Genomic DNA, 24,899 nt, shown 5'->3' on the forward strand with positions numbered 1-24,899 from the left:
CTGTGACAAGAAGGGCTCACATGGTGCACAACACCAGTTCTGTTGTATCAACTTGTATAAAACTAAAATATTGGTTATAAAATAATTTAACATTTATTTGTTGGCCTTCATAGAATTTAGAAGACTTTGGACACATATTGTAGGTGGACTAAAGTTCTTAAAAAACAAACAAAAAAGACAAGGTAAAACTGATGTTTATCCTTTCCCCTCAATAAGTTTCTCTTTAGCTGACATAAGTATTAAAAATGTTTTCAATCTATGTGGAATCTTAAAAAATGGTACAAATGAACCTATTTACAAAACAGAAACAGAGTCACAGATGTAGAAAACAAACTTATGGTTACCAAGGGGGAAAGGCGGGGAGGAGGGATACATTGGGAGATTGGGATTGACATGTACACACCACTATATATAAACTAGATAACTAATAAGGACCTACTGTATAGCACAGGGAACTCTACTTAATACTCTACAATGACCTATATGGGAATAGAATCTAAAAAAGAGTAGATATATGTATATGTATAACTGATTCACTTTGCTATACAGCAGAAGCTAACATAATATTGTAAATCAACTATACAGTACGCCAATAAAAATTAACAAAAAAAAGGGTTATCTTAAAAAAAGTTTTTTAATGTTTTCAGTGTTTTTAAACTCATAGAGGGAAAGATTATACAACGTCCAAAGTGCCTGCCAGTATCCTCCAATTAAAATGGCGGGAGGCTGTCAGTACTCAAAGCTGCCCCACAGAGAGCTTGTCACTAATCTGAAAACCAGCTGGGCTTCTACGGATGCTTTCACTGCCTAGTGAATGGCTGACTTCCCTGGTGCCTGTTGCTTTCATTAGAGGCTCTTTATCGAAACAAATACTCTAATAAATATGCTTATTGTTTCATTTTTTTATTTTAGAAATCAGGTTTTTTTTAAAAAATTTTTTTAAATTACCCACATTTTATGTCCTTAGGTGCCTTTAAGAGCCCAGCAGGTCTTCACTTAAATAAACAAACCATTAGGCTGAGACACTGTCTAACTGGGCACTATTAGCAGGTTAATAAATCTAGTCACTTAAGAATTTTAGCCTTGACAAAGATACTCCAGGGGGAGATAAATTAAAATATTCTAGCCCAAGGAAGCCTCCACACCAATGACTCAGTGCAAATACACTGAAATATTTACTCTCCTTCAGATCTTCCTGGCTTCTGCAGGAATTTAGATTAATCATCCGTTAGGCTCCATCTGGGTCAGGAGGGAAGACTTTCACGGCCTGGTTAACTACTGGGGACATTTTTCCTAGTGTGGGAGGAGGAAAGCAGGAATATTTGTTGGGGGGCTTTTGAGAGCTAGTGTGTGTGGGTTTGCTGAGCACTCCCATGAACCCTGAGACCCCGGACATATGAGGAGGTGGAGGGAACACCCCCTGCACTACCGGGCAGACTCACCCACCGCCGTTGCTCTTTCATTCATTCACTGAACACATGCCCTGCCTCTCTCTGAACCCAGTCTCTACCACTGGGCCCCTCACTCCCTTTGCTCCAGACTCACTGTCTCTTAAATAGGCCGACTTGATTCCTAACTCAGGGCCTTTGCACTTGCTGTGCCGCCTGCCTGGAGCACTCTTTTTCCAGTTCATGAGGTCTCTGCTCAAAAGTCACCTTCCCCAAGAGGTTTCCTCCAGCACCTAACGAAGAAAGGATCCCTTCCACCCCACTCTCTATTCTCGTTTTCTTAATAGCACTTGCCGGGATTGGATTAAGCCAGGTGTGGATGATTGCCCATCTCTCCATCAGAATGTAACCGGCAGGAAGACAGAACCTGTCTCTTGTTCATGGCCACTTCCCCAGAACGATGCCTGGCACCAAGGAGGTGCTCAGTAGAGATTTGCTGATAAGTAAGCACAACCGAAAGGCAGGTACAGCTGGTAAGAGAACTCACCCCAGAGGAAGTGACATTTGTGGGAAGGAGTTAGATTTGGCGAGGAAGAGGTTACAGAGGAGAGAAGGCAGAGAAAGCAGGGAAAAGAGACTGCAGAAATCATGTCAGAGTGATTGCCAGAAACTGACTGCCAGAAATTGCTGAGCCAGCAATTTCTGGATGATTGCAAAACCTTGGCGAAAGGTTAAAGAGGTGAGAAAGAGCACCCGTGTCTGGCCTTCAACAAAGTATCTGCTGAGCTCTCCTCCAGCAAAAGTTGCCGGGGAACCTGCTCCTCCCTGGAAACCAGACCGGGGAGGGAGAGCCATTGCCGAATGGCGCCCTCTTGTGGCCAGAGCCCCCAGAATGGATGCTCAGACTGTGGCTTTCGTGTGTGGCCCTACACTTCCCTTCTCTTGATTCTGATTCTCTCTTCCCTTTACCAAAACCAAACGACCAGACAGACAGACAGAAAAACAACCACCCAGTGTGGCAAAGTTGATTCTTTGGTAAGACCGCTCCTTAGACTTGCATTTTGAAGGGAGTTCATCTGTTTAAAGGTCGGGACTCCGTTGGACAATCATAAAGGCACCCACTTACTGAGCACGTCCCATGTTTGGAGATCATTAGTGTGTTTGTTAATGTAATCCTCGCAGTACTTGGGGTGACGCTCAGTGTCCCCATCACACAGAAGAGGAAGGTGAGGCCCAGAGAGGAAACAGCAGCCCAGCGGCAGGGCTAGCAAGCCATGCTCAGGACTCACACCTGGGCAGGTGCTCCAAATCCACGCTCCAGCCGTGGTCTGGGGCCACACGGATGGGAGAAAAAGGCCAGGCCTGGGCAGCTGAGGGAGAGGCCAGGACAGAGGTCGGCATAGTAGGGGACTAATGCCTCCACTACAGTCGTCTCCCTGCCCCTGAGCTGCCCCAGAGACTGCAGCCAAAGAAGCTGCCAATAAAGAAAGAAAAACTCCACGGCTGAGGCTGGTGTGGGACGTGGACCGGAGCCTCCTGGGGACCCTGGGAGCAGAGCCAGGGCTGTCACGGTGCCAGGCTCGGCCTGCCCCGACCCTGTGCAGGCAGCCCAGCGCGGCGGCCCGAGCTCGGCCACGTCTCAGCCTCCTTCACCATTTATGGTAGCTGAGCCTCTGTTCGGCCTTCACAGGCCAGTCAATCCCCACGCTGGGAGGGGGCCCTCACTCACACAGGGCTGCTCTCAGAGCAGATCCACGTGGCTCTGGCAGAGTTCTTGCCCGGGACCTCTCTGTTTCTGCTTTGAAACATGCTCAGATGGGCAACCACCCAGGACCTGCCCCTCCCACAGACCTGGGGGCAAGGAGGACGGCCCCCAGGCCGATTGGGAGGGCCTCCTGGGAAGAAGCAGGGCCAGCCCCCGGCTGGCTGGCCAGTGCACACGGGCACTTCACAGGAATCGCAGAGAACTCAGAGAGGCTGGAGAGAGCCTCTGCAGCCAGGCCACAGCCAAGTCAGGGCACCAGTGCTATTCCTCTATCCCTAGGGGCGACGAGGGTCAGCCCCACTCTGGGGCCAGGGGACTTGCGCTCTGCAAAAGGGCAGGAAGTTTCAGTAGCTTGGTGATCTGGGTTAAAAAGGCCAGTGTGGCTCACGACCTTGGGGTGCTTAGACAAGTGACATTGATTTCTTGAGACCCTCAGACCCTTCTATGTAAGATAGGAAGAGCACTGCCCCCCACCCCTGGGCGGCTGCTGCTCACATACAGGGAGACTCTCCCCAAGAGGCCGAGCCCTTCGGGAACAGAGCGGGGAGGCATGTCTCCTGCTAGGCTGCTGGAAAAGCAGGGCATGGCGCATCTGTTCCAAGCGCCCAGGCCCCAGTCACCGGGGCAGCTGGCGGCCCGGGCTCAGCTGGGGCTGGGGAGTCAGGCTTACCTGAACACCTGGGGCCCAAGAAGTCCTTCCCTGGCACTGTCACCATGCCTGCTGATACCACAGCCCAGACAGCTCTGTCTTGAGTCTGTGGCTCTCCAGGGACTTCCTGGGACTAAGCGCTTGGTGCTGATCAATGGATGACAGCCATAATAATCAGATTACTGGACACCAGGCTGGTGAGGTATAAGAGCAAGCCTGGGGCGGTGGGGAGGAGCAAGGGCAGAAGGAAAAGGGGGACAAACGGTGGCCCTCTGGAAGCCTCAATACTGGCACTCGTTACCCGGTGTCTCCCAGTGTCCCCCAGTGCGTGAGGGGTCGTTTATGACAGCCTAAGTCCTCCAGGGATACTTTATCTTTCAGTGCGTGCGGTTTTCTGCCTACCAGACTGGAAGCTTCTTGAGCCAAGGGAGTCTTTGCCTCTTTCCCCTGTGTCTTCCCTCAGCCTTGGTGGGGTGAAGTGGGGGGGACTGGCCTTGCATGTCCATCTCCCATGGCAGACCCTGGTCACTGTGAGCTCCTGGAGGCCATCGCCTCCACCTGCCTGCCTTTAGGTGCGGTGCCCTTTCTCCAAAGCTGATGTGTTGGCAGGAAAGGTGCTTCCAGAGAGGTGCCCAGGGGCTCCTACCATGGACAGTGACCCGGGCGCTGCAGGACACCTGCCCCAAGGTGTTCTCGGCCAGACAGGTGTAGGTGCCATCGTCCTCTGGGAGGGCATCCTGGATGTGGAGCTCAGCCACGCCAGCCTCGCAGGTGGAGTGAGCGTACTGGATGGGCTGCCCTGTGGAGGGAAACACAGGAAGGCTCAGGCAGGGAGCACCCAGTGGCAGGGTGTGAGCCCTGTCCTCAGCAGGGCAGCCGTTGTCATGACGCTGATGTTTCCCATACTTGCTCAGCCCCACTGAGGGCTAATGATGTGTCAGGACCACCCCCAGCCAACTGGACAGAGGTTCGAGGAGGGGAAAAAGAGGCAGGTGCTAGGGAGGTAAAGGAGAGGGAGTGATTATGTGGATGGAGGAGCAAGGCTGGGGCTGGTAGGACTTGGGGGACAGATTCTGGAGGCACTTAGAATGCAGGCAGGAGAGGGACAGAGTTCTGTGCATTCTGTTTAAATAAACAGTCCCCAAATCCACATCCTAGACTTCACAGAATCCTGAGCCTGGAAAGAATCTGACAGGGTCATCTGGCCCATAGCCCAGCCTCAGGCAGAACAGACCTCACCCAGACTGCACATGAGGCTCCCGGCTCCTTTTAGATGTCTCCAGAAACAATGATTCCATTTCCCATTGCAGATATTTACCAGAAGCAATTCTGCACCCTCAACCTAACACTGCAATGACATGCATTTTAGGATTCACAGAAAAGATAAATACAGGGAACTAAAAAAGGACTCTGGCCCTTTCTTCCAAGAGTCCCTTGCATGGAGGGCCCTTTATTCAGGTCACAGAAAGTCCTGCATGGAGAGAGAAGTGTGTGGCGTGAAATTCAGTGGTTTCTTTAATGCTATATGTTCCCGGGATTTTATCATTCCAGGATGTGAGCTTTCATTTCCAGGAAAAAAAAAAAAAAAAAAGAATCTCATTACTGAAGATCCTGGCCTTAGAGCAGGAATGTTTCCATTCACCATATATGAAGCAACTGTCGGCTCCTTCCCTTGTCAGCCCAGGCTCCTGGTTTGCACATCATAAAACTGGGGGTGGGCAGTGGGAGAGGGAGAAAGTGAAGAAAAAGGTCCTCTCCCTGCAATCCAATGTTTTCTTCTGCACATAGCAACACTTCACATCTCCATGACAGGCACTGCCAAGTCAGCCACAGGGCCAGAGGAAAGAGACTGCACTTCATAGAAGTGGGGCTGGGAGCTGGGAGAGCCAGGGGCCAGGGTCCTGCTACTGAGAGGACTGAACACCCGTCTGTGTGTGTGTGTGTGTGTGTGTGTGCATGTACCTAAAACCTCTCTTCCTTGGGAATACCATTACATTCCATGACTGCCATCTAAGTGCCTCTGCTGTTGAAACCTGTGCCAACAAGCTGTTTGAGAGCCCTCCTTTTACTGGAGCATAGCTCATTTTGGCTCCACAGGCATGGGGTGAAATGATGGCTCCAGAAAGGAGTTGTTGACTCAGGGCAATCAGAACTAGGCAACACAGAACTCCCAGCTCCAAGACTGGTGAGATCAGAGTTGGCAGCCAAGGGTCCCCGACTTGTGCATGATCGCCCTCTAGTGGGAAGAGTGTGAAAATGCCAAGATTCGCCAAGAGTAAGGTGGGGTTGCTTTTCAGTTTGGAGAGGTGTAGACCAGGGGTCAGCAAACTCCTGCTCATGGGCCAAATCCCACTTGACGCCTGTTTTTGTATAGCCCAAAAGCTAAGGATAGTTTCTCATATTTTAAATGGTGGGAAAAAATCAAAGGAAGAATATTTCATGACGTGTGACAATTGTGTGAAATTCACGTGTCCAAACATAAAGTTTTTATTGCAGTACAGCCACACCCATTCATTGACATGTTGTCTCTGGCTGCGCTCTGTGCCATGACAGCAGAGTTGAGTAGCTGTGACAGAGACTGCATGGTCTGCAAATTTGGAAATACTTACCAACTGGTCCTTTATTGACAATGTTTCTTGATGTCTGGCCTGGAGCGTGAGCCAGGCGGAAGGGAAACTCTTGCTCAGAGCCCTTCCTTTAGTCTTTAACATCCGTGCTCTGTTCCAGCTGCAAGGAGGCTGCCTCCTCGCAGTCAGTCACCAAATCCGATAGGAGCTCTGTCCGTAGTGAGGGGTGGAGACCCCAATTCTCACCTCTCTGCCCAAGACCACAAATAGGGAGACACCAAGGCAACTTCTCTCACTGACTAAAGATCATTTCTAGCAAAGCCTAAGCAAACTATACCGATGAGGCAGGTTCACAGGCAACACGGCAATGGTGCAGAAATGACCGGGGCTACTTGGTGCACAGGTGACAGGCCGCTGCTCCCTTAAGGAGCCTATCCCATCAGCGTGAGAGCTGGCAGAGACCCGAACCTTCTGTTCCAGCCCAACTCCTCACCAATAAAGAAGCTGATGCCCAAAGAGGTAAAGGGGGGTGTCCAAGGTCACCCGACCACTCGATACGGAGAAGGACAAGTGCAGATGCTTCATCCTCCCCGCAGATCCCCAAAGCAGACCCCACCCAATTTCACCAATCTTATGAACTGTTCTCAGTTCTAATAATAGAGTACTCCCATACTTTTGGAATTTAAAGGCTTTTTTTTTTAAAAAAAAAAAAAGAGAAGGGTGATAATATATAATAATTTTTTTTCCAAAGGACCTTACTTGGCAACAAAAAAAAAAAAAAAAAAAAAAAAAAAAGAGTTAGGATGTCTCTATAGGACTATAATGTTAAAAAGAATTACTGGTCTATAAACCCCCAAACCACTTGCCGCTAAATAAAAGGCAAGATCCCATGAGCAACTGCGAGTGTGGTTCATTAATCTGTTGGTATATTTGTTCATTTTTTGACTCAACAAATATTTATTGAGGCCCACTCTGAGCCTGGCCATATGAAAAGGAACTAAATTGCTTGTGCACCTAGGTGCCAGGCATCTCATTAACTGTTTTATATAAAGGATCTAATTTAATTTTCACAACCGACACCCTGGAAAGTAGGTGGCATTATTCTCGTCTTGCAGACGAGGAGCTCAAGGCTCAGACAGGAGTAAAACTTGCCCAGTGTCCCCAGCCAGGCATTAGCAGACTCCCAGGTCCCGTGCTCTCTCTGTACCCCGTGCTTCCTTCTCATGCACAAACGGGTCAGAGTGATATGTGGGGAGGCCAAGTGAGAATGCAGGCAGGGTCAAGGGCCCAGGCAGCTGGAGCAGGGGGGACTCACCATTGAGCAGCCAAGTGATTCGGGGCACCGGGGTCCCCTGCACCGAGCACTGCAGCACAAAGTCCCGGCCCTCAACGACAGTGCAGTCCTTTAGGACACTGGAGAATGAGGGGGCCTCCTCCATCACGGCCAGCCCTGTGAAGGCAAAGAACAGACAGGCCGTCTCAGATCACAGCTGACCTGTGCTGTTGACTGACCGGAGGCTGACACCTCACTGCCCTGGGCGCCCAGGGCTTGCTTCTTTGGTGGCCTGGCTTTGCCTGACCCATCATCACACAGGGAAGCAGGCAGCACCACTGAGGCAGAGACCTGGAGCCTGAGGCAGAGTCACTGGCAGGGGCTTTTTCACTGTCACAAGACACCCCAGGTCTGGGAGTGCTCAGGATGAGGCTGGCCTCCTCTCCTCCGGGACACAAGTCCCCCCCACCCCACTCCCCATCTTGTCTTGACTTTCACTATCCTGGAGCATCCGCAGAGCTCCTCCTTCCCCCTTTCTTGGCCCTATTCTACTTTCTGGTGTCTTTTATCGTCTTTGACGTGTCTCATCAGACGATGCAAACATTTTTTTATTTTTTTTAAATCCTTGGCCGAAATGTTTCATTAGATTGAAAATGTGGATAAAATAGATTTTTTTTGGAAAACATAAATGCCTAAGTTGACTCAAAGAACAATTTATAAATTAAAAAAATAGATGGGCAACCTCTATGATCTAATCATAGAAATATCCCCTTGTGGTTTACTCAAGAGATATATGTACAAGGATGGACACTGAAACATCGTATGTAATAGCTAAAGGCCCTGCACACTCTTGTGAATATCTTTTTCACTTGTAGAGACCACATGCCCATTGGTGAGGACATTTCAATTTTAAATTATTATAATTAATTTTTCCAATTCCAGGACAGAATCAAATGACAAGGACTTACATGGGTTCTAGTTTTCCAACCTAGGCCAGTGATTCAGAAGCACTGGGGGCCTGGGACAATGCATTACTCAGTCCCCCTCATGATTCTGATGCACATTCTCACTGAGAACCACTGAGCTGAACTTTCCAGAAGCCTTCTAAATAGGTGAGTTGGGGAGTATTTTGTAGTTTGGGGGCCATAATTAAGAGCAATAGGGATAGAAAATCTCTTCTACAATACCCAGAACATGCTGCAGAAGAGTCAAGGTAGCTGATAGCTGAGAAAAGGCAACTGGGTTTGGTGATGAGAAGATATCTCACTGGTACTTTTCAAGAGAAGCTATTCAATACAGTGATGAAGGGAAAACCATATTATACAGCAAAGGTTTAAGGGCAAAGGCTAATATTCGAGGGCTTACCAGGTACTTTTCCAGAGGTGACAATGCCACGAGACTGCTATCTTTAGCTCGTTTTATAGATGAAGTTCATAATTTCCCATAGTCAAGCCCAATAGTGAAGCAAGTTCTCTGACTTTACATCCACACTTCCTCCTCTAGCCCCAAGCTCCCCTAAAGGGAGAGCAGGCAGGGGGAGCACAGCTACAAGTCAGGATGTGGTGCATCTGAATGGGACTGGTACTGAGGGGAAGGGATGCCAGCCTATCTGGACAGGTGGGGGGAGGTACCACCTCCACCCCTTTGGACGGCATCGAACTCCCTCATTAGAGAAATGCCTTTGGGAGTCACTGAAAACAATATGGGCTTTTGTGTCAGACCAACATGGGTTAGGAACATGCTATTTTTTACAAGGCATGGGACCTTGAACAAGTCACTTAACCTCACTCCAGCTCAGTGTTCTCATTTGGAAAATGGGTGTAACTCTATCTCATAAGATTGTTGGGATAACTACGTGGGGCCATGCAAGTAAAGCTTTGAGCAGGAAGTCTGGCACATTGAACAGGCTTTCAGTGGGGGATTAGCTGCTATTATCAGATGGAAGCTGGGCGTGGAGACTGGAGCACTAACTCCAGGGAAGCCAGGGAAGCCAGGGAAACCAGGGAAGCAGCAAGTTTTGGGGTAAAAGAGAGTGGAGAGAGAGCGTGGGAGCTTGAGGGTCAGTGAAGCAGAAGGAAGATTTATTTTTCTTTTTAGTTGAGGGGAGACCAGAGCACACCTGTAGGGAGGAGAAAGAGGCCTCTAGATAGGGGGACGGGGAGAGACTGAAGAAATGGTGGGAGAGTCAATCATTATTAGACCCGATCTCTGTGGGGATGGGAGGGATGGAAAGAGAAGTCTTGGTAAGGGAAACAGGCAGCTTTTCTGCAGTGACAGGAAGAAAGAGAGGAAGAGGCGTTAGACGACCTACATCTTGGTGAAGCCTTCTAGAGAGCAGCTAAGGAGAAAGGCAGTCAAGCAGGACTTCTAGAATGGCAGACTAAGGACCTCCATAAGTCTGCTCCTCCAGACAAGGAACAGGAACGCTGGCAAAAGTACTCAACATCAGGCTTCCCTGGTGGCGCAGTGGTTGAGAGTCTGCCTGCCGATACAGGGGACACGGGTTCGTGCCCTGGTCCGGGAAGATCCCACATGCCGTGGAGCTGCTGGGCCCGTGAGCCATGGCCCCTGAGCCTGTGCATCCGGAGCCTGTGCTCCGCAACGGGAGAGGCCACAGCAGTGAGAGGCCCACGTACCGCAAAAAAAAAAAAAAAAAAAAGTACTCAACATCACCTTTCTCAGAACTCTGGAAATTACCCAAAGGCTTGCAGCATTCTGAGCGGCCTTTATCCTAAAACAAACAAGCACACAGCTGACTCCTGGTAAGAACAGCGAGCTTTGTGGCATTGCCCAGTTTCCACGCCCTTGCCCAGCTCTGCGGTGGCTTTAAAACCCACATTGTCTTTCACCCCCAACTTGCTGCAGGTACAGTCTCCACGCACAGCTTCCGTTTAATAAGAGTAGCTAACACTCCAACCAAAGCTCCTTGGTTTTTAACCTTTGGTGGACACAATGTTAGGTGAGTCCCCCGCCCTGACAAAGAGCCCTGGATGATGAAGCTCAGGTTCCCCGAGCTGGGACCTCTGCCTACAGGCGCTCCCACCTCCAAATGAATGGATAATATTCCTTGCAGAGGAATTCACCAATGTAGTAAAATTCCCAATGAAGAAGTGAGTCAATGGTATACAGTGAAAAGCAAGACTACCTCTCACCCCTTCCTGGACCCCCTGTTTCTCTTCCTAGGGGTAACTTGTGGACCCTTCCAGAAGTGTTTATGCACACACAAGCATCAGTTTGCTTTGTGTACACAGATTTTTTTTCCTTTAACACAAACAGCATATGATACACACGGCTCTCTCTGCACTTGGCTTGTCCCCTGTACTAACATATCTTGGACAGGTTTCACTAGCAGGGTCTACAGGTCAGGCACATTCGTTCCCCTGGCTTCATGGCATCTTACCGTGTGAATGAACTAGTAAGCTCTCTTTTTTGAAACATTTATTATGGCAAATTTCAAACATACACAAAAGTAGAGAAAGCTGTATAGTGAATCATCATATCCCTGTTTCTCAACTTTCATAATGGCCAATCTCACTTCATTCATACCCGCCACTGAGTCCCACCACACATGGATTACATCTGAAGTAAATATCAGAAATCATATCATTTCACCAGTAAATAACTCAGCTTATATCTCTAAAATATATGGACTGTGAAAAAAATCACCACGAGATCCACCATCACATCTTCAAAATAGCACTAACTCCTTTATACTGGATATCTTGTCAGTGCTCAAATTTTCCTGATGTTCTTACAAAAAAAATTTTTTTAAAGGTGTCTCCATCAAGATCCATGCAAAGTCCATGTATTGCAACTATTGGTGTCTCTTGTGTGTCTTTTCATCTAAGTTTCCTACAGTTTGTTCCTTCTTTCCTTTTGGCTTGCAATTTACTTGTTGAAAAAATAGGTGAAGGTTATTTGTCTCAGAGTTTCCATCAGCCGGCAATGTGCTGTGGTTTAATAAGTTCCTCAATAGTATGACATGAGTCTAGGGTCCCTAAATAGCATTTAAAGTGAAGGGGAAATCTTATAGAGAGATAGATGGGTGCAAGGCTATTGAACACAGTTCTGTTACAGTAGTGAAAAAATGGAAACAATGGAAACAATCCAAATGGAAACAACAATAAGGCCATGCCTAAACATCGTTCTATGAAATATTATACGGCCATTACAAAGCATGCTTTTCTTCTTTTTTTTTTTTTTTTTTTTTGCGGTACACGGGCCTCTCACTGTTGTGGCCTCTCCCATTGCGGAGCACAGGCTCCGGACGCGCAGGCTCAGCGGCCATGGCTCACGGGACCAGCCGCTCCGCGGCATGTGGGATCTTCCCGGACCGGGGCACAAACCCGTGTCCCCTGCATCGGCAGGCGGACTCTCAACCACTGCGCCACCAGGGAAGCCCCAAAGCGTAATTTTAAACAATATTAAAAAATATAGAAAGAAATAGTATAGAAAGATGCTTATGTAATGTGAGCAAATTAGAATAGTAAGCGGTATACAAACAGCACAAAGCTAAATTTGTTTTAAAAATATTAAACTATCATTTACTTCTGAGTCATAAGATTATATACATTGTTTAAATTCCTCTCAATGAACATGCACTACTTTTATAAACAGACACTATAATGAGCACAAAAGATGTGGCACTCGCATCACCTCACATCACTCTCAGTGTGTCGATCTGGTTCTCTGTGAGACTCGGCAGCTCACAGCTGGGCTGGGCCTGGGGCCTGGGCATGTTTATTCTGAGGTGATTCGGATGTGAACTCCTGATCAGGAATCACTCTCCTGGAGCAGTGACTCTGGCCTTGGCCGGTGGGTGGGGGCGATGTTTCTGTTGGGTGGTACACCCTGGGCAGGGGGCTGCAGGAGGTGACGCTTGTGTGGTGTATGAAGCACCCCACAAAGGTCCTCCCTCAGGGAACCCAGGGTAACCTGGAGGAATGTACTCACTTTTCACCAGGAGGGTCCAGCCACAGGACACTCGGCCTCGGACATTGGTGGCTGTGCAGCTGTAGTTCCCACTGTCCCTGGCCCGGGCTCTCAGGAGGCAGAGGTAATGGGTCCCCCCAGCTTCATAAACCTCGATGGTGCCTTCTCTTCTCTTCAAGGGGGCACCGTCCAGGAACCAGGTCACTTCGGGCTTCGGGATCCCTGAAACTACAGGGCCAGGTAAAGGACGGGAGGCCCCCGAGAGCACGCTGTACTTGTGGGGCGCAGGTAGGGGTGGAGAGGCTGAGCCGGAGGGCAGAGCCCAGTCCCGTGTGCAGCCGCCCTCCCGCTTGAACCTGCTTTCTTACCCCTCCACCCCACATCCCAAGACAGAGGCAGGGTCCTTGCGGAGGAGGGCTACAAGGTGATAAGCTAGGTCTCCAGATCAGCCAGAGGGAGGAAAGAGGAGGGGACCCTGTGGCTTGTGTGTGGTGGAGATGGTGGAGATAGGTTTCCTGTGGAGGGTGGTAAGAATTAGGGCTCAGGGTCAATGCTGTCTCCAACCATGAACAATGGGTCACTGCTGGGAGTTTCTCCAGAACAAGAGACATGACGAGATTGAGTCTTTCCAGAGGGGAGACCCCTGTAAGGTGCTTCCTGGGGTCGGGGATGGGGCTCTAGTCCAAGGGGCCAGGGGATACAGGAGACTCTGACCACTGAGAGGAAGGAAGGGAGTGGCCACCCGGGGGCTAAGTGTGGGCACCAGTGGCCTCAGGCAGCTCTACTCACCCTCGCATCTGAACTTGACTGGCTGATCCTCACTGACTTCCTGGCTTTGGGGCTTGCTCTCAAATTTGGGGAATGTTGTGTCCCCCTGGCCCTCCGTGGGGACCTTCCTGGTAGCAACCTGGCTCACAGTGTCTTGGCTTCCCAGGCCACACTGCCTGGTGTGGAGGGCGGCTGGAGGGCGAGCAGCTGGCTTCTCCCTCTCTTCTCTGCAAGGAGACAGGGCACCCGAGACTGGCACTCTCGGTGCCAGCTGCACTTTTGCGGCCTGCAGGGTGATGGTGCTGGAAGTCTTCTGCAGGACGGGGGTCCTCAGAGCCTTTCCGGGTGAGTCCCCCGCTGGCTCCGGCTCAGATTCCCTCGGGGGCTGAGGCTGGCTCCCCGTGGCCCAGGTCGGGGAGCCACCTCTCTGGATGCTGGAGCAGTTCTTACTCTCAGCTGCAGCCTCCAGGCCATCCAGTTTCAGCCCCTGAGCGATTCCATTGGTCACTTCCTTCCTGATGTCTGAATTGGCCACCTTTGTTCCTCTCACAAGCGACCTGTTTGGTGGGTGTGTGGCGGGGGACAGTGGGGCAGAAGAAGGAATAGAACAATCATCTGGTTACACATTACAAGCCCAGACGGCAGGGATTACAAAAGCCCACAGATCAAGACAGAGTAAGAGCCGAGGTCTTTCTATGCAGTTTGCTCAGTTTCCAGCCAGAAAACAAGCAGCCATTCTCGGTCTTCCCTGCCCCTCATCCCCAGCCCAGTGCTCTATCAACACTTATTACATCTGCCCTTTTTCTCTTCTCCACGAGCCCCGACCTGGTTCAAACACGTGGTGTCCCCTGTCCACACTGGCCCTAACCCAGGTTCCACATAGCATGCACAGTCCATGTTTTAAAAACATAAATTGAATGATGCCACTTTAAGCTTAAGAATTTCCAACAGCTTTTCCACTCGATTAAGAGTAAAACTGAGCTGTTCAAGATGGGCTGCAGGGATGCCATGTGGGAGCTGGCTCTGCGTGGACCCCCCGCAAGACACTGTCTCCAGTGCCTACCAGGCTGCAGCCCCTCAGGGTTCTTTGGGCCCCGGGCTCCCTCTCACCTCACCACTTTCACACCTGCAACACGTCTGTTTGGAACACTTTCTCCCTGAGCTTTTCTTCTCTTAGCTCATACTACTCCTCACAGGCCTGAGCTCAAACATCAAGCTTTCAAAAAGGGGTCCTCTGACACTCTACTCCAAATTAGCACTTCTCGTAGACTTATGTTTAGCGCTTATGTTTTGTGTGGCTCTGTTTAAGGCCCTTCTCTGCACCAGACAGCTCACCATGCATACCCAGCATCTAGCACAGAGCCTCACGCTCAGGAAAGGAAGCTCTCCCGATGAAGACATGCTGGGTGAGCAAGTAGATTCTGGCCTTGAACGTGGAGGGCATCCTTGCAGAGCAGTGCCCTTCCTAATGACAGCTAACTAGTAAAGATACTGAGCAGGGTCTCTGAGAGTCTCAATGCTGATGGCAAGCCTGACACAGGACCTGGACAGCAAATTACAACAGAATAAAACTAAACACCCCAAATAAAACAATGCCCCCCAAACAGTCAGTTCTCCCCGCTATACGGTGACTCAGAAATTCAGGGTGTTTCTTGATGATGAGCCCTCTTTTCTCTCAGGGCATTTCAAGATGGAAACATGATAATCACAAAGCCTACACATACCTATTGGCAATGTCCAAGCCTGGAAAAAGGGAGAAGGTAGAAAGACCGTTAGTGGAATGTTTTATACACCAAGAACAGCAAGTGATACGACAACCATCTCTTGTTTATGACAGAGTTTGGCTTCCCAAACTCTCACTTTCCCCATCACCTATGGTCCTCCCTCCCTCTCTCCTTTCAGCTTCCCTGGTCCTGAACTTCTTGGGTTAATCTGATAAGCTCCTCTGAATCCTGGAGACACTGTTAAGCTTCCAGCACTGCCCTGGGACCTTTATGGCAACCTCTGCTGCCCCGCCCTGGGCACTGGAGCTTCCTGTTCTCTAGCCCACAGAAGGAAACAAAAAACACTCTACTGAAAACTTCAAACCCAGAAAGTTTAACTTGCACGTGGCCCTCAAAAAGAAACCCCCAGTGATCATTTTTGACAAATACCTGCTTCATTTTAAAGTGTACAGAGAAAGTGTAATTTTATTCAGTTCTTCAAAGAAAAAACATACAATTACTAGATATGTTTTTCTTGCCACATGATTTTAAAACATTTTTATCCCAGAAAATTACAAAATATACAATAGTACAGAGAAGGATATAACAAACACTGAAAGCCTACACCCAGATTAGGGAAATGTCAACCTTTTGCCAATCTTATCTATCCCTTTTTATTTTGGTTATTTGAGGGGCTTTTTCTGGGAATATTTTCAAACAAAATGTCATTAAGTGCTTCAGAAGGAAACAGTTCTTTAAGTCAGTGCTGGGGCAAGTAAAGGGAGAGGGACTAAAACACTTCTCCAGATGACTAACAGCAGGTCCTGAGCCTGTAGTGAGTTGTGAAGTCAAATGCTATGGTCAGAACCAGTGTTTTTTCTTTTCTTTTTTTAAAATTGCCAACGTTTTCTTATGTGGTAGTCCTACACTTTATTTTTTTTTTTATTTTAAAATATTTATTTATTTATTTATTTTGGCTGCACCGGGTCGTAGTTGCGGCACACAGGATTTTGTATTTTTTTTTAGTTTCAGCATGTGGGATCTAGTTCCCCAACCAGGGATTGAACCCCGGTCCCCTGCATTGGGAGCATGGAGTCTTACCCACTGGACCACCAGGAAAGTCCGCAGGATTTTTTCTTTTAATGGTGTAGAATGGAAGAGAAAATGCCAGCATGTACTGTACATAATACTATTCAGGATTGTTTCATAAAACTTGTTTTAGTTAAATCTCTCTCCATCTATCTGTCTATTTATCTATCTATCTCCTGGGTTGCAATGTAGAATAAGTTTCTTTCTGTGGGTAGTGAACACACTTGGGCCAAAAATGTACAGAAAGCAAGAAGGGGTATTTTCTGAGAAAGGAAAGAGATGGGGAAGAGGAAAGTCAAAGAAATGAGGGTAAGAAAGGAGGAGGAGAGAGTAAGGTCATTTCCCTCCCAGATCCCCAAATCCCACCCCGCTCAAGGTTTCCGCTAGAATAAAGTGATGTCAATCCCCTTCCCCCTCCACACACTCTGGCTTCCGCAGGCTGGACTTGGCAGAACCAAGGGGAATGTAAGGGAGAGGCATATTCAAAGAGGTTTCAAGAGAAGAGTTTACTGGGGCTGATGACTACAGCAAGAAGAGACAGGAGTCAAAGGCGATGCCGAAATGCCCAGTCTGGTGGGAAGCAAAGAATTACGTTGAGGGAGCACCTGATCTGAACGACAGGATGGATGACAAGATCAATTTCAGGCAGGTTAAATCTGAGGTGATGGCAAGGCATTAGCAATGCCCACTCTTCCAAAAGGCAATTAGAGATGTAAATAAAAAAGGAGTCTGAGGGCTTCCCTGGTGGCGCAGTGGTTGAGAGTCCGCCTGCCGATGCAGGGGACGCGGGTTCGCGCCCCGGTACAGGAATATCCCACATGCCGCGGAGCGGCTGGTCCCGTGAGCCATGGCCGCTGAGCCTGCGCGTCCGGAGCCTGTGCTCCGCAACGGGAGAGGCCACAACAGTGAGAGGCCCGTGAGTCTGAGCAAGAAGGAAAAACTGAACACAGGTGTGCAGACACACGTGAAGCATCTTCTTCCGTGGCCGTGTCTGTGCTACCCGCCTACCCTTTCTTCTGATTTAAGACCCTGCCCCTGGGGAGGGACACATGAGTAGGTAAGTGTGACACGTGTAACACACAGACACGTAATGAACAAGCAGCTCCTTCTAGGAGGGTAGGGACTCCAGGAAGGGACGGTCCAGCACTAGCCCTCCCACCACCTGATACCTTGGATGGAGAGCTCAGCAGACATGGAGGCCTTCCCTGACCCGTTCACCACCATGCACGTGTACACTCCCACGTCATCTTGGTTGACCTCGTGGATTTCCAGGACTTGCACCCCATTCTTCTCAGACATAGACACACGGGAACTGGGCTGCAGGGGAACATCTCCCTGTGGATGGCATAGGCAGCTTGGTCAGAGAAACTGCTCACCTTTGACTCTGTCCTACCTCCTGTCAATCCAGGTGGGACAGACACCAGGCATGCACAGCAGGGCCCTCTGCTCTGGGCTCTGTCAACATGCTTGGAGAGCAGCCTGAGGGCAACCCAAGGGGTCCTGACTCGAGGTGCATGGATGCGCTGTGGTGTTCGGTCCAGCTGAGGGCAGGTGTATGGAACCTGTTTCGAAGGAGCCCTAGTTTGAGGTGGGAAATCCTATATTCCTCACTTTAGTTCTCCTCTGTCTCCCTCTTCCTTTTATTGATGTTCCAGAGTCAGTACAGGAGAATCAGGAAACAGGGAAAAGGCATCCTGTCACTCATTTTTATACAGGAGTTCCATCTGTGAAAAAGCTGCTCTCCCTGGCCTTGACCCCCAGAGCTCCTCGCTGCCCTGTTAACATGGGCTGCCCACCCCCACTGCTGCCTCCTCTTCTCCCTCCCCCATCCCTCCCCCACCTCTGTCTTCACATTGTTCAGCCCTGATTTATAAAGCACTCCCACATGGAGCCTCCCAACAGTATTTGGAGGTAGGTGGGATTATCTCTGCCTCATAGATAAGGAAACTGGGGTTCTAAGAGATCAAATGCTTTGCCCAGCATCTCATGCTTTGTCAATCGGGGAGCTGTGGCTTGAAATCAGCCCCAGACTTCAAACTCCATTCTCTTGACATGGTCAGGTCTGTTTTGACTCGGAAGTTTTATACTGTTTTGTGAGTGTGTGGATTACAGGACATCGTGGGCTGAGTAACACAGGGAGAGTGTGCAAACAGGGGTAAGAACGGGCACGGCTACCAAACACATGAGAACCTCAAGGACGCTCTACGGTTGAAGTGGAAGGGACTGATTGGGGAGACAGACTCCCCGTAGTCCAGGGATCTAACCCAGAGTCAGGGCAGACAAAACCTCACCTTGAGCCAGGAGACCTGTGGCTGGGGCCGGCCAGTGATCTTGCAGGAGAACCGCCCCATCTGTCCTTCTCTGACCACTGCTCGGCCCAGCTTAGTAGCAAACTTTGGTGGGCATTCTCCCCAGATGCTAGGACGGGTCTCCACCACAGGGGCTGTAAATCTGTCCCTGGAAAGAAATCAGCAGAGAATCTACAGCAATGCAGATGCTTTTCTCTCTGTCCCCACCCAAGTTAAGTTGGGCTCAGAAACCAGCAAAGGGCAACCTTCCCAATTCTGTGCCTCAAACACATTTCTGGAAAAATCTGTGGCACCAAAACCTAGTTCCTCCACCTCCTGAGCATGCAGCTAGTCTTCAGTTACTAGCCTCCCTTGAAGTTAGGTATGCTTGAATTCTACTGAGGTCTGGCCAAAGCCCAGCTTTGGCCAACAGACTGTGATCAGAAAGCAGAAACACCATGTGCCATTTCTAGGCTGGACCCATCAAAACCTCCTGTGCTATTCTCCACAGTCTCTCTTGCCCACTTTTCTGGCTAGATGCAGAGAGTCCTGCTGAGGCTCCAAGGCCTAGGAGATGATGGGGCCACAAAACAGAAGGAGCCTGGGTCCCTGAAAGATAATGGGAAGGTTTTCCACCTGTCCAAGAATATGTGAACTGACTTTGCTTGAGTAAGAAATCACCTTTCCCTGTGTCAAGCCATTCCAATTTGGGGGCTTGTCTGTTACAGCAGCCACTGTTACTTACCCTCACCAATTTAGGCTTACTTGCCATAAGAAATTCACATACTGACTGCCTCTTCTAAGTCTGCTTGTTTAAGTCTTCTGACTATTGCCTTGGTTGTTAGGGACCCCTGCAGACTATGGCCACATAGCCCACTTCCATTTAGCAACTGGACTAGTCAAAGGGGTATCTATAGAGGCCTCCAGGTCAGGAGGTGCCGTGTGACTGACACATCACACCACAATAGGCTCCTGCTTTAGTTATCATAAGCCAAGATGTTTGAGAAGACTTGCTCCCCAGGCTGTTCTGCCAAGGCCTCAGGAAACGCCAGTTACCTTACGCTGGGTTGGACATCCTGGAACTTACCCCAAGGCTTTGGAAACAAGAGGCTGAGCATGGTTCTTCACAAAGTCCCCTGCAAGTAGGAAACAAAGAGAAAGAGGCTTGAAAAGTCCGGTCTGAGCCACAAACTGGGAGCAACAAAAGCCAGGAAGAGTCAGCGGGGGCAGGGGGTGGATAATGACGGTAACAGTTCACCCTGACCGAGCCCATATTGGGTCAGGCTCTATGGTGGGCACTTTACATGCATCGTTGCATGGATTTCCCGCAATACTTTAAGGAGGCTGGTATTACAACATCCTTCTATTTTTTTAAACAGGTGAGAAAAATGAGATTCGGAGACATGAAGTCGCCCACGTGAGTCACAGAGCCAATAATGGTACAGGAAAGCATCCCGGTCTACGTATTCTAGAACACTCCACCATTCTTCTGAGTGGTTATATGGCCCTGGACCTTCCACTCGGGGATGATCTGTGGCGATCAGGACCTCTCCAGAAAAGAAGCCAGTTGAACAGACAGGGGAGATGCACATGCATCTCTCTTACTACACCTATTCCTGTTTGACCCAGTCACCACTCCACCCTTCCACTTAAAGCCCAGCAAACAGCAGGATTTGTCCTGCTGGAATGGAGGAGATCACAGGAGACAAGCTCCAGAGCAGCCAACACCTCCCAGAACCTGCACCAGCAGGACACTGGGCACTGCCAGTCCTGGGTGAGGTGCTGCTGTGCTGGGCAGGAAGCAGTTAAGTAGCAGACTGTGCAAGGCAGCTGGGGTCAGCTCCTTTATCCTACTGCTGCTGCTGGGAGGAACAACTCATCACGTGACCAGGAAGTGACTACAAAGCAGTGGGGTGTTTTTGAGGAATGGGGAGGGGGAGAGGAGGACATTTTTGAGATGACAATCAGCCTGGAAGTCGTTCTCTTTCTGCAACAAACTAGGAATGTTTATAAAACTCCACCCAAGGCACGCATGGAAAGGGTAGAAGTCATTCCCTGATATCGGCAGGCAGCTGCAATGGGAGATCTGCAGGGTGTCTCCCGGAAAAGGGTAAACTTCCTTAAATTCCAGCACTGATCACATCTATGTGAATGCATAGGAACATAGGAATGGAAGGTGAAGATCATGGCTGAGTACTTCCCTCAGCCATATCTGGTTTAAGGTTATACCAGGGCCTTAGTGAAAAAGGGTTAATAACAATTATTAACAATTATGTTATTATAACATAACATAATAACAATTATGTTATTAACAAGGTTAATAACAATAATAACATCACATTTAAGTTGTGATGCCACATGGGTTGACAACTGTTGTACATGCATTCTGCTTAACGTAACTATTTAGTGAGCCGTGTATAGTTTTCATCCCATAATGTGGGTCTAGTTCTTGTCATTCAATTCTCTGTTCAAGGTTAAAAGAATTTATAAGCTGATAAAAGGAGAGACCTGTTCTGGGAGGGCCCAACTGACAACTGCAGTCAAGATGCTGGGGTCCCTCGGACACCACTGGAGGAAGTTCTTTTAGAAGGTATTTGAGCAAATGCAAATCATCAGCTTTAAAGATGCTCTGCTCTTAGATCAGCATCTTCCTTTCTGTCTCTCCAGTTAAAGGAAATGATGCTAAAAGTAGGAAAGAAAGTTTACAAAGCTACTCACTTTGGTCTTGTTTGTAGTAGTAAATATTGGAAACAACATAAATGTCACACAGTAGGGAGGCAATAAGTGGCTTAGTAAAATGTACAATTAGACATCTTATTCTGCCACCATATTATGTTTAAGAATATATGAAACATGCAGAAATATGTTAAAAATATTATATCATTTGCTCTTCAGCACACTCCAGCTGGGCTGTGATCCTCTCCACTCCACTGAGCTCCATTCCGACCACCATCTTGCCAAACCCAGTGGTTAATCCTCTTCACAATCTCACTCAGTAGCACTTGACAGCAGGGGCTACTCCTCTCCAAAGCACTTTCTCCTCCAGACTCTCCTGCTTTTACCAGGTTGCCTATTCTTTCCTCAACCTCCTTCTCTTCTGGAACTTTATCTCTGAGAGCACCCTAGGGCTGAGTCTTGGGTCCTTTCCTCAGCACTATGGACTCTTCCCCAGGGGGGTCTTAGTCCCATAGCTTTAAATAATATCCATAATAACTCCCAAACCGTACTCCCACCAGAACTTTTTATTCCTCAGAAGTATCCAGGCCAGTGCCCAGCACATAGTAGGTATTCAAATATTTGTTAAACGAATGAATTTTATGAAAAAAAGAGCAGCAGGCAAAATTTTCTATTCAATGTGATCATAATCAGGTAAAAATAAGATAAAATACCCAAACATAGTGAAACAACCAGAAGAAAATATATCAAAACGTAATTGCCTCTTATACAGGCTCTATTCCACAGCATTAGGCACACACCAATCACTAAGACTCTCATCTAAAATATCCAGGTACCATTCACTGCACTTATCATGCTACTGTACCACTCATTTCACATTGGGGTAAAGATTTGATAAAAATTAGACTGGTCAATAGATAACCAACAAGGACCTACTGTATAGCACAAGGAACTACACTCAGTATTCTGTAATAACATATAATGGAAAAGAACCTGAAAAGGAATATGTGTACATATAACTGAATCATTGCGCTGTACACCTGAAACCAACATGATATTGTAAATCAACTATACTTTACTAAAAATAAATAAATTAATTTAAAAAATTAGACTGATCAACAGATGAATGAATAAACAATATAAGGTCTATCTATACAATGAAATATTATTCAACCATGCAGAGGAATAAAGTAATGATACATGCTACAATAAAGATTAACCCTGAAAACTTCTGCTAAGTGAAGAAAGCCAGACACACAAAAAATGTATGATTCCATTTATACGAAATGTTCTGAAGAGGCAAATCCACAGAGACAGAAGGCAGATTGAGTGGTTGCCAGGGGCTGGGGGAAGGGGGGAGTGGAGTGACTGCTCAATGGGTGTGGGGTTTCTGTTTGGGGTGATGAAAAGTTCTGGGGCTAGACAGTGGTGATGGCTGCACACCATTGTGAATGTGCTTAATGCCACTGAGTTGCAAGCTTTAAAATGGTTAAAATGGCAAATTTTATGTAATATGTATTTTATCACAATAAAAAAATTATACTAAGAATCTTTAAAACTCTTGGGAGCTAAATGTCTTAATCCAAAGGCTAAAATTCCTTTACTCCTTAAAAGATAGAGCAAAAATATGGCATTTCCTCAAAGAATACCAAAAGTGTGCTGTTTGGAGGTACTTCTGTATCAGAGTAAGAGCAGTTTATGGTACAATCCAAAGGTAACGTATAAAGCAGTCAGCTAAAAATGGAATTGAGGAATGCTCATCTTAATGTGTGTCAACACCAGAAACATACATCAAAGCAAACAGAGAATTTGGGCTAAAATAGCTAACAGGGTCTATTTATAGGCAAAAATTTGAAGTTGCAAATTGTCAGATAAGGCAAAATTAATTTTGTGAAAGTATGAAAATCTGGCAGAACTGCAAGGCTATGTAGAAAAATAAGTGGAAAGGGGATTAAGGTAGAAATGCCAAAAATAGAAGAGTAAGTTAAGAGAATCGGTGAAGACAGGACCGAGTTAGTGAGAGGGGGAAAAAAGGCCAAGGCACCAAAGGTATTTAAACAGTCATCTCAGATTGTTCAAGAATGAGTAAAAGAGGATGCTAGCAGCTTTTAGGAATGAAAAGTTCAATAGTGGAGATACTAAGCACATTTTGTCAAAGACTGAGTAGACACAGAGAATGTTGCTGAAAGAGGAATAATGTGATCATGATGGTAAGAAGAAGAAATACTTCTAAAAATGTGCGATGATATAATTTATCATCCAAACAGAGACTCTGGACACTGAAAGGGGCATAATTAATAACTCTGCCCGGACAACAGGAGTAAATCAGGACTGTTCCAGGCAAACCAGGGAGCAGTCACCCCACTTGCAGGCAACTTCAAAGCAGATTTTAAGGACTGCTTAAAATAGTGGTTCTTCACTCAATCAGAACAAATACCCAGTTTTTATAACATGTATTTAGCAATGTCCCCTGTGCCATGTTGAATCAATATTTGCCACTAACCATCCACATATATAATTTCAAAAAGAAAACAAATGTAAAGCCCTGACTAAAATGTTAAGGAGAAGCAAAAGGAAAGGGAAGTATAATAATGTTTATTTCAATATGAAATTTCAATATTTCGATATTGTACATCAATAGATGTTCAAGCATGTCTATTTCAATGTAAATGCCCAGGCACTTTAGAAGACATAATGAAATAGATGCCTGCACTGACTCATATGCACATTTGGATTTGAAGGTGAATGATCAAAAAACACACTGTACAAGTAGTCATGGAAATGAAGGAACACAGGTATACAGGTGGACGCTAGATTAAAAAGTAGTGTTAGCAATGTTATATGTCAATTATATCTCAATAAAGAGAAAAAAGAAAAAATTAGTATAGTAAAAAGAAAGAGTAGTGTTAGGATAAATAACAGAGAAGACATATTATATAACAAAGAAAGAATGAAACCTTAAAAGAAGATAACACAGCAAAACAAGTTACAGACCACTGAAGCAGAGAAAATGGGGAAAAAAATGACTGTAAGTGTGGTGTCAAAACAATTTTCTGCTGTATGACATGGGATCCTTGAGACCTCATCTGTACTAAAACACTGATTCAGTCCCTATTATGCATAAGGCATTAGTTAGAGCTTCAGCAAGTAGACTGATGTGTGTAATAAAAGCTAGAATAAAACTTGAGCCTTAAGAGAAAGGCAAAGTGCTTCAAAGATGGGGGAGGGGACACCCCAGAGCAGGGCCTATTGAAGATCTTGAGTTTCAGTTTCAAGGTGGATCATTGGAGGATTCGAAGGGAGGGAATGATAAAATCCCATCTGAATTCTTTGAAAGGTATTTTTAACAGCAATGTGGAGATTAGAGTGGGGTATGGGTAGAAATGGGGAGACCATTTGGAAATCTGTGCAACAGGACAGAGTGGATAGGACCACGATGGTGGCAGTGGGGACAAACGAGAACGGGCACAGCAGGATCTGGTGACTGACCAGGGAAGGGGAGGGAGGGAGCACTTGAGGATGACGAGGTGGCTGGGCTACCCTGCTTCCAAAGGAGGTTTGGGTTATCACCTGTCAAGGTTTCAGCTGTGTCTTCCAGAGGGCACTAAAGTCCTAACCATAAATGTTAATGCACCTCTGCCAGGGGCTGCCTGTCACTGTATAAATGGGGGCCTCACCCTATATAAACAGTTCACTCTACAGCCTCCACTCAGGCAGGGAGCTTTGGAGGTCACTGTCACAGTCCACGTTCAATGGAATGTACACACGTACATTATTCTTACACTATGACACTCAATAACA

At 47.5% G+C, this 24,899-nt stretch overlaps 1 protein-coding gene across 5 annotated transcripts in view; it reads right to left on the bottom strand.

Annotated features, from left to right (window-relative positions):
- Positions 1–24,899, bottom strand: part of MYLK (myosin light chain kinase) — a gene marked incomplete at its 5' end in the record, with an annotated part of 274,919 nt that overhangs the window by 101,065 nt on the left and 148,955 nt on the right. The window contains 8 exons of one of the 5 annotated variants that reach the window (XM_079704498.1): positions 4,449–4,601; positions 7,685–7,819; positions 12,596–12,802; positions 13,364–13,899; positions 15,067–15,085; positions 17,304–17,469; positions 18,426–18,591; positions 19,510–19,558. In XM_079704498.1, the coding sequence (XP_079560624.1) occupies positions 4,449–4,601; positions 7,685–7,819; positions 12,596–12,802; positions 13,364–13,899; positions 15,067–15,085; positions 17,304–17,469; positions 18,426–18,591; positions 19,510–19,558 (1,431 nt within the window). Of the gene's footprint in view, positions 1–4,448; positions 4,602–7,684; positions 7,820–12,595; positions 12,803–13,363; positions 13,900–15,066; positions 15,086–17,293; positions 17,470–18,425; positions 18,592–19,509; positions 19,559–24,899 lie in introns of all 5 variants that reach the window. The other 4 variants (XM_079704502.1, XM_079704499.1, XM_079704500.1 and 1 more) reach the window with 4 other exon arrangements.

This window comes from Hyperoodon ampullatus (genome assembly GCF_949752795.1).
Source record: "Hyperoodon ampullatus genome assembly, chromosome: 5".
Lineage (NCBI taxonomy): Eukaryota > Metazoa > Chordata > Mammalia > Artiodactyla > Ziphiidae > Hyperoodon > Hyperoodon ampullatus.